At 42.0% G+C, this 12672-nt stretch overlaps 1 protein-coding gene across 1 annotated transcript; it reads left to right on the forward strand.

Annotated features, from left to right (window-relative positions):
• The first annotated feature begins 1082 nt into the window (after nt 1-1082).
• LOC309396709 (uncharacterized protein) lies at nt 1083-12062 on the forward strand. The gene is made up of 7 exons (XM_081962076.1): nt 1083-1284; nt 3736-4101; nt 4658-4871; nt 5167-5219; nt 7818-7900; nt 9222-9263; nt 9961-12062. Exons 1-7 carry the CDS (start codon nt 1233-1235, stop codon nt 10006-10008), a joined length of 858 nt encoding a protein of 285 aa, XP_081818202.1. The 5' UTR covers nt 1083-1232; the 3' UTR covers nt 10009-12062.
• Nucleotides 12063-12672: the final 610 nt, after the last annotated feature.

The raw sequence follows: 12672 nt of genomic DNA on the forward strand, positions 1-12672 counted from the left end.
TACTTACTTTATTTTATTGTTTTTTATTGTTTTATTTTACTTATTTTATTTTATTTTACTTATTTTATTTTATTTATTTTATTTTATTTATTTCATTGTACTTATTTTATTTATTTTACTTATTTTTTATTTTATTTTATTTTACTTAAAATAAGTAAAACTTTATTGTACTTATTTTATTGTACTTATTTTATTTTATTTCATTGTACTTAATTTATTTATTTTACTTATTTTTTATTTTGTTTTATTGCATTTATTTTATTTATAGTATTTATTTTACTTATTTTTTATTTTATTATATTATACTTTTTTATTCTATTGCACTTATTTTATTTCATTGTACTTATTTCATTTACTTATTTTTTATTTTATTATTCTGATTTTATTTTATTTATTTTATTTTATTATACTTATTTTCATTTATTTTACTTCTTTTATTGTATTGTATTTATTGTATTTTTATTTTATTTTATTTTATTCATTCATTCATTTATTATTTTATTTTAGGGCATGTCTAATTTAATGAAAAGAAGAACTAGGGGAGACATGATAGCAGTGTTCCAATATCTCAGGGGCTGCCACAAAGAAGAGGGAGTCAAGCTATTCTCCAAGGCACCTGAGGGCAGAACAGGAAGCAATGGGTGGAAACTAATCAAGGAGAGAAGCAACCTAGAACGGAGGAGGAATTTCCTGACAGTTAGAACAATTAATCCATGGAACAACTTGCCTTCAGAAGTTGTGAATACTCCAACACTGGAGGTTTTTAAGAAGATGATTGGACAATCATTTGTTTGAAATGACATAGGGCTCCTCTATATATCCCCTATATTCCCCTGACCCCCTGAGCAGGGGGTTGAACTAGGAGACCTGCAAGGTCCCTCCCAACTCTGTTAAATATTGATTTGCAAAAGCTGGATGGGGCTGCTACGCTTGGTAGGTTAGCTTTTCACCCCCCTGAGGCTCTGCGTGTTTTGGTTGCATAAGCCCAGCCTCCTTAGCTGGTTTCTGATCCAAAGTCTTGGGGAAGTTCACTCAGCCGAGCATGTTGTGCAAGGACAGGCAAATATTTGGAGCTGTAGACTCCTTCCTACACCCGAGTGAATGCAGCTGCCCCGCCTGTTGCTGTCATCCTGCAATCCAGCTGGGTCGGTTGGTGAAACTCAGGAATTTGTAGGTGTAACGCAGAAAGGAAGGGAAGGAGGACGGAGAACGATGAATTTGGACAACAAGCCATGAAGGTCCAGAGATGGGGAACTCCTTGGAGACTCTGTTTCTTCACTGAAGGTGAGAAAATGGAGCTGTTTTCCATAGCAGGAGGGGAGTAGAGTTGAGTGGGTAGGGCTGGAAGGGAACGGGAAGATCCCATGGGATCCTGAAAGGCTGTTTGTGAGCATTAGATCATTCAGACAGAAACTCCAGTTAATCTTGAATTCTATTCTGGGTCAAAGAGAGTGGTTGTATGTTTAGAACAGGGGTCTTAAAACTTGGAAACTTTGAGACTGGTGGACTTCAACTCCCAGAATTTTCCAGCCATGGGAATTCTGGGAGTTGAAGTCCATAAGTCTTAAGGTTGCTATGTTTGGAGATCCCTGCTATGTTTGGGGAACGAAGGAGGACAGTCCTCCCTAGACATCAGATGTTGAGGGTCACCTTCCCCCCTTCTCCTCTCAAATTATTTTTCCTTGGACCTTTGGGAATATTCCTGTCCAAATTATCCATCCTTAGACACAGTGAGAGAAAGTTTGCAATGTCACAGTAGAATGGCGTCTATTCTAACCGTTAGAAAGTAGAGAGGCACGGATAGACGAAGTTATTTGTAACTCAGGGTTGGATTGTGGGGTCCTTGGTGTTCTTGGAGCTTGGTGGTTTCCTTGCAGACGTTTCATTACCCAACCAGGTGATTTCTTCAGGTTTTTTGTAATTTTTCCTAACATTGCTGATTTTATCTCACTGGATAATGAAACATCTGCAAGAAAACCACCAAGCTCAGAGAAAAACCAAGGACCCCACAGTAAAGAGGAACTTGGGAGCTAAGTGACTGATGTCTCAAACGTTTAGATGAATTTCCTCCAGGATGATCTATTCCCATCCTGGTCTTCAGGTCTTCCAGTAGTGTATCCATAGCTGAGGTCATTGAATCGATCCATTTCCACTGCTCATCCTCTTCTTCTCTTTCTTTTCCACCTTTCCCAGCATTGCCGACTTCTCAAGAGAGCTAGGAGGTTGGGGAAGGTGGATAGATAGATGATAGATGGATGATAATAGGTAGAGATAGATAGATAATGAAACAGGCAGACAGGCAGAGACAGGCAGGCAGGCAGACAGAGAGACACAAATGCAGACAGACAGACAGACAGGTAGGCGGGCAGGCAGACAGACAGAGATAAACAGAATTCACAGTCAATTAATAAAAGGGTTTTTTGTTGGGACAAGGAGTTGGCTTCATGCTCTCGAGGAGCCTCGATCAGAACAGTATTAGCAATCTGAACTTTCTGAGGTTGGGAAAGATCTTGGAATCCATGCCTAAGGTTGGAGATCTCTCACCACCCTGGACTTTGGATCCTGTCAGGTAGGGGATCCTCAGTCACCAGGCTTCTTGATGGGGGTAATTGGGCTCTTAATATTCCAGAACATTCCTTGACAGCCAAGGAGCCAAGCTCGGGCGGGTTTGACGCCAGTTTTCGCATTCCTTCCTCGAAGGCCGGTCAGGACTTGGAAGAAACTTCAGCCTGGATTGTGGCACCCCTGAAAGAGCAGATGTAGTTTTGGGAACCCCTGAGAATTCTCCCCCGTAGAATGGAACGAAGCTGGAATTCCAAGGCTTGACTGGCAAGGTCACCATCGCCCTTTCAAGCTTCGATTCGTCCGCTGGATTTTGGGAGATTTGGGTTCTAGCAAGCAGCAAGCCAGCGGTGAAAATGGAGGTTTTTTATAAACACTTTTCCTTGCGAGGTAAGTGGTAGAGCTGGGAAGAATAGAATAGAATTAGAATTAGAATTAGAATTAGAATTAGAATTAGAATTAGGATAGGATAGGATAGAATAGAATAGAATAGAATAGAATAGAATAGAATAGAATAGAATAGAATAATACAGAGTAGAATAATACAGAATTGAATAATACAGAATCGAATAGAATAGAATAATATAGAAGAGAATAAAATAGAATAGAATAATGCAGAGTAGAATAATACAGAATCGAATCGAATAATACAGAATAAAATAGAATAGAATAATACCGAATAGAATAAAATAAAATAGAATAATACAGAACAGAACAGAATAGAATAATACAGAACAATACAGAATAGAATAGAATAATACAGTAGAATAGAATAGAAGAGAACAGAACAGAACAGAAGAGAATAGAATAAACAGAGATGGAAGGGACCTCGGAGGTCTTCTAGTCCAACCCCCTGCCTAGGCAGGAAACTCTATACCATTTCATACAAATGGTTGTTTTGTTTTATTTTGCCAGCCCTCTGCCAGTGAAAGCAGAGCTTGGGCTCCATTTTCACTGGCAGAGGGCTGCAGGAGGCCACCGCACCCAAAAACGGGGCCTGCGAGGGCCATACACAGCTCCATTTTCTCTGACAGAGGCCCCACGGGCTGGTCCTTTGCTGTTTCCAGGGCGGCCCATGGGCCAGATCTAAGCACCCTGTGGGCCAGATCTGGCCCCTGGGCCTTGAGTTTGACACCCCTGCCCTATACAATTCTTTCTCTGTTCTCCTGACAGCCTGTTTCCTAGCCCTGTGGATTATTGTGGTCCAAGCAAGCAGGCTCCGTATTGTGTCCATCCCGGAGACCCCCGCCGAAGGCCAGAGTGTCACTTTCTCTGTGGAAAGAGTGCAGGGCGACATCCGTGAGGCCAAGTGGTACCGAGGGATGGCCTCTCAGGAGTCTTCAAGGATCTTCACCTTTTCCCCCGGAAGCTATCGTCCTCAGGAAAACGGGGCTCAATTTACCAACAGAGAATTTGGTTTCCACAACGGATCTATCCAGATCACTGGGCTGAAGGCCAGTGACGTCGGCCAGTACAACGTTGTGATTATACTGCGGCCCCAAGAAATTCTCAAAGCATCCGTTGAGCTCCGGTTGGGTAGTAAGTGCAGGTCCTTGACTTATATAACAGTTTGTTTAGTAGCCATGCAGAGTTACAACGGTCCCGAAAAAAATGACGTGACCATTTTTCTTACTGATTATGATCGTTGAACTCTGGTAGTTGAAGTCCAATCATCTTAAAGCATGCTGGCTGGGGAATTCTGTGAATTGAAGTCCACCCATCTCAAAATACTCTGGGGAATTCTGGGAGTTGAAGTCCACCTATCTGTATGGGGAATTCTGGGAGTTGAAGTCCCTCCATCTCTAGCTGGGGAATTCTGGGAGTTGAAGTCCATCTATCAGTCTGGGGAATTCTGGGAATCAAAGTCCACCCCTCTTAAAATTGCTGAGGTTGAACACCACTCATCTCAGATGCAACCAAAATTCTCACTAACTTGTGAGAAGCTGGTGAATGTCCAGGAAATTTTAGCTGAGTTCCAGCCATTGAAAGTCCAGTGAGCTAAGAGTCCCATCTAAGACAACTTCAAAGCCTCGCTGGATATTGTGGGGGTCAGGAACGGTTCACCCTGACCCCTCTCTCCTTATTTCCATTCTAGCACCACCTGTGGCCAGTGCGACCACGGCGACCACAGCAACCACGGCGACCACAGCAACCACCACAGGGACCTCACCCCTTAAGGAGGTTCCCAAGGAGCCTTCGAAGTTGGGCTGGATCGTGGCCGGAGTGCTGGTCGGCGTTTTGCTATGCGGGACACTAGTAGCCATTATGGTTTACCGGTTTGTTTTACGGAAATCCAAACACAGCACAGGGTAAGAGTTTCCCCACTTCCCCCTCTCTCCCCTCCTCCCCCAGTTCAGTGTAATTCTAATCAGGTCTTTAAATGTTGAAATTCGAAATTACAGGGTAGTTGAGCAAGTGTTGCTGGGATTCAGGTCGGAGGGGAAATTATGCCTTTCAGGTTCGGTTCCAGGAAGAAGGAGTACCCCACCCCCCCACCCAGACGATGTGTATCGGCACTTCCTTGCAAGTGTGCAGGAGGTTGGAAGTATTGACTGATCTTCATTCTCATCCAGCCCAATCTCTCTCTCTCTCTCTTTTTTTTAGGATAACAGGAACATTGGATGTAGGAGCACAAATATCACCTCCATCTAATCATGGTAAGTATGCTACTGGTAGTTCTCGACTTATGATCGATTACTTAGCAACCATTCAAAGTTATGATGGACGCCCCCTTCCCCTGAAAGGTACTTACAACCCAGATTCAAAGTTCCGATGGCTGCCCTGCCCCCCTGCAGTCACGTGACCACATTTGGGGCACTTGTCAATCCACCTGCATTCATTCATTCATTCGTTCATTCACTATTCACTCACTCACTCAATTCAATTCAATTCATTCATTCATTCATTCATTCACTCACTCAATTCATTCATTCACTCACTCAATTCAATTCATTCACTCACTCAATTCATTCATTCATTCACTCACTCAATTCAATTCATTCATTCACTCACTCACTCAATTCAATTCATTCATTCATTCACTCACTCAATTCAATTCATTCATTCATTCATTCACTCACTCAATTCAATTCATTCATTCATTCACTCACTCAATTCAATTCAATTCATTCACTCACTCAATTCATTCATTCATTCATTCATTCACTCACTCAATTCAATTCATTCATTCACTCACTCACTCAATTCAATTCAATTCATTCATTCATTCATTCATTCACTCACTCAATTCATTCATTCACTCACTCAATTCAATTCATTCACTCACTCAATTCATTCATTCATTCACTCACTCAATTCAATTCATTCATTCACTCACTCACTCAATTCAATTCATTCATTCATTCACTCACTCAATTCAATTCATTCATTCATTCACTCACTCAATTCAATTCATTCATTCACTCACTCAATTCAATTCATTCATTCATTCACTCACTCAATTCAATTCATTCATTCATTCACTCACTCAATTCAATTCAATTCATTCACTCACTCAATTCATTCATTCATTCATTCATTCATTCATTCATTCATTCACTCACTCAATTCAATTCATTCATTCACTCACTCACTCAATTCAATTCATTCATTCTTTCATTCATTCACTCACTCATTCAATTCATTCATTCACTCACTCAATTCAATTCAATTCATTCATTCATTCATTCATTCACTCACTCAATTCAATTCATTCATTCATTCACTCACTCAATTCAATTCATTCATTCATTCACTCACTCAATTCAATTCATTCATTCATTCACTCACTCCATTCATTCACTCACTCAATTCAATTCATTCATTCATTCATTCACTCACTCACTCAATTCAATTCATTCACTCACTCACTCAATTCATTCACTCACTCACTCATTTAATTCATTCTTTCATTCTTTCTGTCACGCTGGGGCTGAGGACCCCGGACAGCACCCCGAGGTTCGGGGGAGTTGGTGAGTATTTTAAGGGAGATTCGGGTTAACGTCAGGGTTCCAAATAGCATCCCATATAAAATCAGAGTCTGAGGCAAGAGAGTCCTCAAAGTTCCAATTTATTAAGAGAGTCATGTTGGTACATCTGGGAATACCTGAATCTGAAAGCTTCCCGGTTTTCCCACCCAGTTGAAAGTTCAAGATCTTGCCCCCCCACACCCACAATCCATCCCATGGTCCAATCTTCCATGGCCATGAAGACAGTTTCCTCCCACCCAATTCCGGCCAGGTGCAGAGACCAAGATGACCTTGAGTTTCTAAGAAGAATGTTATTATGGCTACATATCACCCTACTCCATGCAATCCCCCCTCCCATTTTCCCACAATAGAAAGTGGCAGGCCTGAAGTCCCAGAAGAAAAGATGGCTTGCAGGCATGACTCTTTCATTCTTTCATTCATCATTTTATTTTTTGGATTTTTGAATATATATCAATATCAATACATGAAGAGTGTGGCCCCTGGGTATAGTTCATTTTGATACAAACATCAATAATGATAATCGTAATAATTGTTATGTTAATCAAACTTATATAATTCTAGAATTGATATACATGATTTTTAAGGCAATTATTCAATATTTCAATATTCCATTTTAATGCCAATGATGCTATAATACCAGCTTTCACCCTCTCCCCTTTCCCGTCAAATTGTTGCTTATATTCTATTCTATAATTCATCAAATCTAAGTGCCCCCCATCCCACCAAAGACTATTTTGCTCATCATCCAAACATTAAAACTAACTCCTCGATGTATGTCCACCACTGAGCCCAAAATATTTGTTGCTAAGCAAGACAGCTGTTAAGTGAATTTTGCCCCATTTCTTTCCGGGGTTTGCTAAGTGAATCACTGCAGTGGTTAAAATTAGTAACACGTCAGTTGGGCGAATCCGGCTTCGCCGTTGACTTTGCTTCTAAGAAGGTCACAAAACGACACTGCAACGGTCATAAATGTGAATCAGTTGTTCCCAAACGTCTGAATTTTGAGCACATGACCACAGGGAAGCTGTATTGGTCGTAAGTGTGAAAAAGCGGTCCTAAGTCACTGTTTTTCAGTGCCGTTGTAACTTCGAGTGGTGAACTGTTGTAAGTCGAGGAGTACTTGCACTGTAAAAATAATAAAACGATAAATAATAATGGACTTTGTAGCACCCTGTGGTCTTCCTTTCTTAAGGCCATTCTCACATACCGCTACGATTCTCCATGTGGGTTAGTGATCCCATGACACTCTTTCCTTCTGTTGTCCAGATGACAAGGAACCCATTTATGATGTGGTGGATATTCCAGTGGAAACACCAAAGGATCCGCTCCCGATGTCTGCCCCTCTTCCGGTGAGTGTCTTCTCCTTGGTTTCTTCTGAGGTTGAACAGTGAAGGAGGTTGAGGGCTCAGGCATTGGCCCAAACCAACGTGGGCCAGATTCTTGAGTTGGTGACCTCATTGGAGTAGAAGGTGGTTCTATGTTGAACAGAATAGAAGGTTCCATAGAGGATGTCCCCTTTTCCCCCACTGGAAGAACAGATGATGACAAATACCAACTTCTGGTTTTGAGTTTCACTTTCACTTTTCTAGAGCAGAGGTCTCTGAACTGGGCAACTTTAAGACTTGTGGATTTCAACAGAATTCCCCAGCCAGCATGAATTCTGGGAGTTGAAGTCCACAAGGTTGCCAAGGTTGAGAAACTAGGCATAGATGGCTTTGGGATTTACTCCTGTTTTCCCACTCTTTCTTTGTGGGAGTAGGATTCCTTCCTTCCTCCCTTCCTTTCTTCCCTCCATCCGCTCTTCTCTCTCCTTCCTTCCTTCCTTCCTTCCTTCCTTCCTTCCTTCCTTCCTTCCTTCCTTCCTTCCTTCCTTCCTTCCTCGTTAACTGCCAAAAAAGAGCATTCACAAAATGTCCCTATGTAAAGTCAAACAGGGACATCAAAGCTCCGCCCATTTTAAAATGTGCACAGGCAATTTACATAAAATGGGCGGAACTTCGATGGCGCCATTTGGCTGCCCTCTTGTTTTTTGTTTTTTGTTTGTCTTGCTTGGTTTAATGGCTCTTTTAACATTTCTCTTAAAAATGCAAAGTCAAAAGGAAAGGGAAAAGTTTATTTGTTTTTTTTTAAAAAAGAATCTTGGTTTTCCGGCATGAAGGGATTTTTTTTCCTCCATGGTTATTATAGTTACCTGCGGGATCGCATCCTACCCCATACTTCCCTGCGACCAATTCGCTCTCACAGAGAGGGACTCCTCCGGGTGCCGTCCACTAAGCAGTGCCAGCGGGCGGCGTCCAGGAGTAGGGCCTTCTCTGTGATGGGCCCAGCCCTCTGGAATGACATCCCCCCCCCCGACATTAGGACTATCACTGATCTCCGCTCCTTCCGCAAGAAACTCAAGACCCACCTGTTCCAACTAGCTGGCCTGGCTTAACTATAACTCTATTCTCTAATCCTCCTGGCAATTTTTTAAATTTTAGGGTAGTTTTTAAGGTTATTTTAATCCTATTATTATTGTATTATTTTATGAAATGTAATATTGTTGTTATGAGTTTTTATACCTCCTCCACGCAACATGTAATATATATCTTTGATTGTACGCTGCCCCGAGTCGGCTTATAAATCTAATAAAATGAAAATGAAATTAAATATATTTGCCTCTCTTTGCAGCCTCTTGCAGGAACTTGCCCTAAGCTGGACTCAAACTATACGGTACGTTCCAAGTCAGGGGATTAACCTAAGCAGGTCTTCCATATGGCTTAATTTATAATAATCACAAAACTGGACCTGACATAAAAAGGAGCCACAGGCTGAGGTGTGGTAAGATCTCTTTCAACCCATTTTCCAACAGATCCCTATGAATTATTGATGGTTGCACAGTCAGCCAGATGTTTAGACTGGATTCGGCATTTTTATCCACCCATCAAGTCATTCCCAAAGAGCTGAGAATAGGAGGCTGTTGTTTGATACAGAGCTGGGTTCGGACCGGTTTGAATGAACCGGTAGGCACTTGACGGACTGGCTCGCTCAAACCAGCAGTGACCAAGGCTTGCCACGCCCACGAACCATTCTCCCTCAGGGCTGCCATCTTGTTTTTCAGTTCTGCGCATGCGCAGAACAATTTTCAACCCCCCCCATTTTTAATGGTTTTGCCTATGTGCAGACCTTTTTAGTTGCAAATGGGCACGAGCGTGCAAAATGTTTGAGGTACTGAACCAGCAGTAATTCCGGCAGCAATCCACTCCTGGTTTGATGATGTTAAAAGAGGCTGTCGTCCCAGGATGTAAGCTGATCAAAATAAAGCTGCCTTTCACAATTGACTGCTGGTGATTTTTGTCAATGCCAAAGGTGTGCAACTTTATTTATTGATGTATTTTTCTTTCTTTCTCTCCTTTTTTTTCTTTTTTAGGATTTACTCTGTAGAGCCGATTCCATTTATTCTGAAATCAAGAGATAATAATATTATTGCTGAGAGATTCCTGATTCTTGTGTCATCTCAGATAATGGCCCATTCAAAAATGTTGGGATGGAAACCATATACTGCCATCCAAATATTTCTATCTATATGGGATCGAAGACTCTTTCTCTGCCAGACTGCGAATACTGGAAATAACTTTAACCTAGCCTTAAATCCAGATTTTATTGAACCCACGACTGTCCCCTGATGGAAGGGAGTCAAACAGAATTGGGCAGTCAGTTGGCCATCAACTTTCACCCAAAATGTGGGCTAGGATTTAGAAGATCTAGAGGGATGGAAGAAGAAATGGACAGCCGGGGCTGTCACTTTATATAGACTTGATCGGAGGTTGGACTAGAAGAACTCCAAGGTCCCTTCCAGCTCTGTTATTCTGTGATCGTACAATTCTTCTAAAAATTCTGAGGACCCCAAATAATTCACACACAGAGAAAAAGCTTTGTTTTCTCCAGTTGTGTCTGGGTATGTGTGTTTGTGCAAATCTTGCACAGATGTCCAGCTGACCTCAGCTTTGAGACCAGATGGTCAGCCTAGAAGATGGGCTGTTTGGAGACAGCCAGAGAGTAATGAGGACCTCTGAGGACCTTTGAGGATTTCGCCAATGGTGTTTTTCCATCTCCAAGTGGAAGCATCTTTAATCCCATCATATGTCTGTAGTAGTCTACGGGTTTGCCCTGTTCGCTCGAACTGTTAGCAGAAATCGCGGGTGGCCACGCCCACCCTCCCTGGCTCTATGGCATCCCATTTAGGCCCTTTTTATTGCCAAAAGCGCATGCATGGAGGTTTCACTCACATTTGTGAACTGGTAGGGAAGGTAAGTGAATATCAAACTTGGTCTGTAGAATCTCCCATCTGATGTTCTTGTTTCTCTACACCAGGGGTGTCAAACTCAATTTCATTGAGGGCTGCATCAGGGCTGTGGTTGACCTTGGGGGGCGAGTGGGCATGGCCGACTGGGTGGGCGGGACACCAATCATTGAGTGTGGCCGACTCGGTGGGCGTGGCCAGCCCACCACCATTCCCCAAACTGCTGGCATGTTTCCTCTTCGCATTGGGTAGACTGAGCCGAAGCGACATTGGCCAGCCCCTTCCATTTTCCAGGACGGCCCACTGTAGGTCTTGAATTTGACATCCTTGCTCTACACCCTCTTGTGAACGATAATATCCCTTCGAAACTAGTTTATTTTCATTCTATAGTTTTGGGATATAAGGGGATCAGTTGATAAGACGCTGAGCTTGTTGATCAGAAAGATTGGCAATTTGGCAGTTTGACTCCCTAGCGCCGCATAACGGAGTGAGCTCCCGTTACTTATCCCAGCTTCTACCAACTCAGGATTCAAAAGCACGTAAAAAATGCAAGTAGAAAAATAGGAGCCACCTTTGGTGGGAAGGGAACAGCATTCCGTGCACCTTCGGCATTTAGTCATGCCGGCCAAATGACCATGGAGACGTCTTCGGACAGCGCTGGCTTTGAAACGGAGATGAGCACCTCCCCCTAGAGTCGGGAATGACTAGCATAAAAGTGCGAGGGGAATCTTTACCTTTTAGTATTCGGGTGTGGGTAGGTTTGAAAGAAAAGCTGGCCCTTTTTCTAAGGATGGGGCCTCTATCTTGACCGCCTTTAGCGTCCTACTAAGGAAGATGAAAGGACATTCTGTTCTTCAGGTTAGGAAATTTCCAAGCTGGGTCAAATGGTAAAGCGCCGTAAAACGGTCACAAGATTTGGGTAAAAGATGAGATTCTCACATTTCAATTGAGAGAAGACCTCACAGTGCAAAGGTTGTACAGCCTCCAGGTTCAAGGAACACAGAGAATCCTCGACTTATAACCAAAATTGGGACCAGAGTTTTCTTGCTAAGCCAGCTGGTTGTTAAGTGAGTCACGGCCAATTTTATAACTTTGCTTGCCGCAGTTGTTAAGCAAATCACTGTGATTCTGCAAGGCATCGGGAGGGTTGGTAAGCAAATCTGATTTCTCCCATTGACTTTGTTTGGCGAAGCGATGATAATCATATATTAAAAATATTATTTTCTCATTCCTTGGGCTGGTCCGTGTCTTTCTGATTCTTGAGTCCTCTACCTGGGAAATTGGGGGTTCTTCTCAGCTGTTCCTAGTACTGCTCTCTCCTGGACAACGGACATATATATGGTTGATATGTACATATGAATTTTGTGTGTGTGTGCATTAGATAGATAGATAGATAGATAGATAGATAGATAGATAGATAGATAGATAGATAGATAGATAGATAAGGTAATAGAGAGAGAGAGAGATAAATAGATTGGTATGTAGATAGATAGATAGAGAAGATAGAGAGATAAACAGATAGACAGACAGAGACAGAAAGATAGATACATAGGGTAGAGATAGAGAGAGAAATAGGTAGATAGAAAGATAGATAGATAGATAGGTAGGTAGATTGATAGATACGGGAGAGAGAGAGAGAGAGAGAGAGAGAGAGAGAGAGAGAGAGAGAGAGAGAGAGAGAAATAGAGAAATAGAGATATAGGTAGAGATAGATAGATAGGGTAGAAATGGAGATAGATAGATAGATAGATAGATAGATAGAAAGAAAGAAAGAAAGAAAGAAAGAAAGAAAGAAAGAAAGAAAGAAAGAAAAGGATAGGTAGATAAATAGATGATGGA

Source organism: Natrix helvetica (assembly GCF_964273705.1).
Source record: "Natrix helvetica genome assembly, chromosome: 9".
Taxonomy (NCBI): domain Eukaryota; kingdom Metazoa; phylum Chordata; class Lepidosauria; order Squamata; family Natricidae; genus Natrix; species Natrix helvetica.

Excerpts from the sequence above, each read along its gene's own strand:
- LOC309396709 (XM_081962076.1), top strand. The coding sequence starts at position 1,233 with ATGAAGGTCCAGAGATGGGGAACTCCTTGGAGACTCTGTTTCTTCACT. Across the intron at positions 4,102-4,657 it reads CGTTGAGCTCCGGTTGGGTA|CACCACCTGTGGCCAGTGCG; the intron begins GTAAGTGCAGGT and ends TTTCCATTCTAG. Across the intron at positions 5,220-7,817 it reads ATCACCTCCATCTAATCATG|ATGACAAGGAACCCATTTAT; the intron begins GTAAGTATGCTA and ends TCTGTTGTCCAG.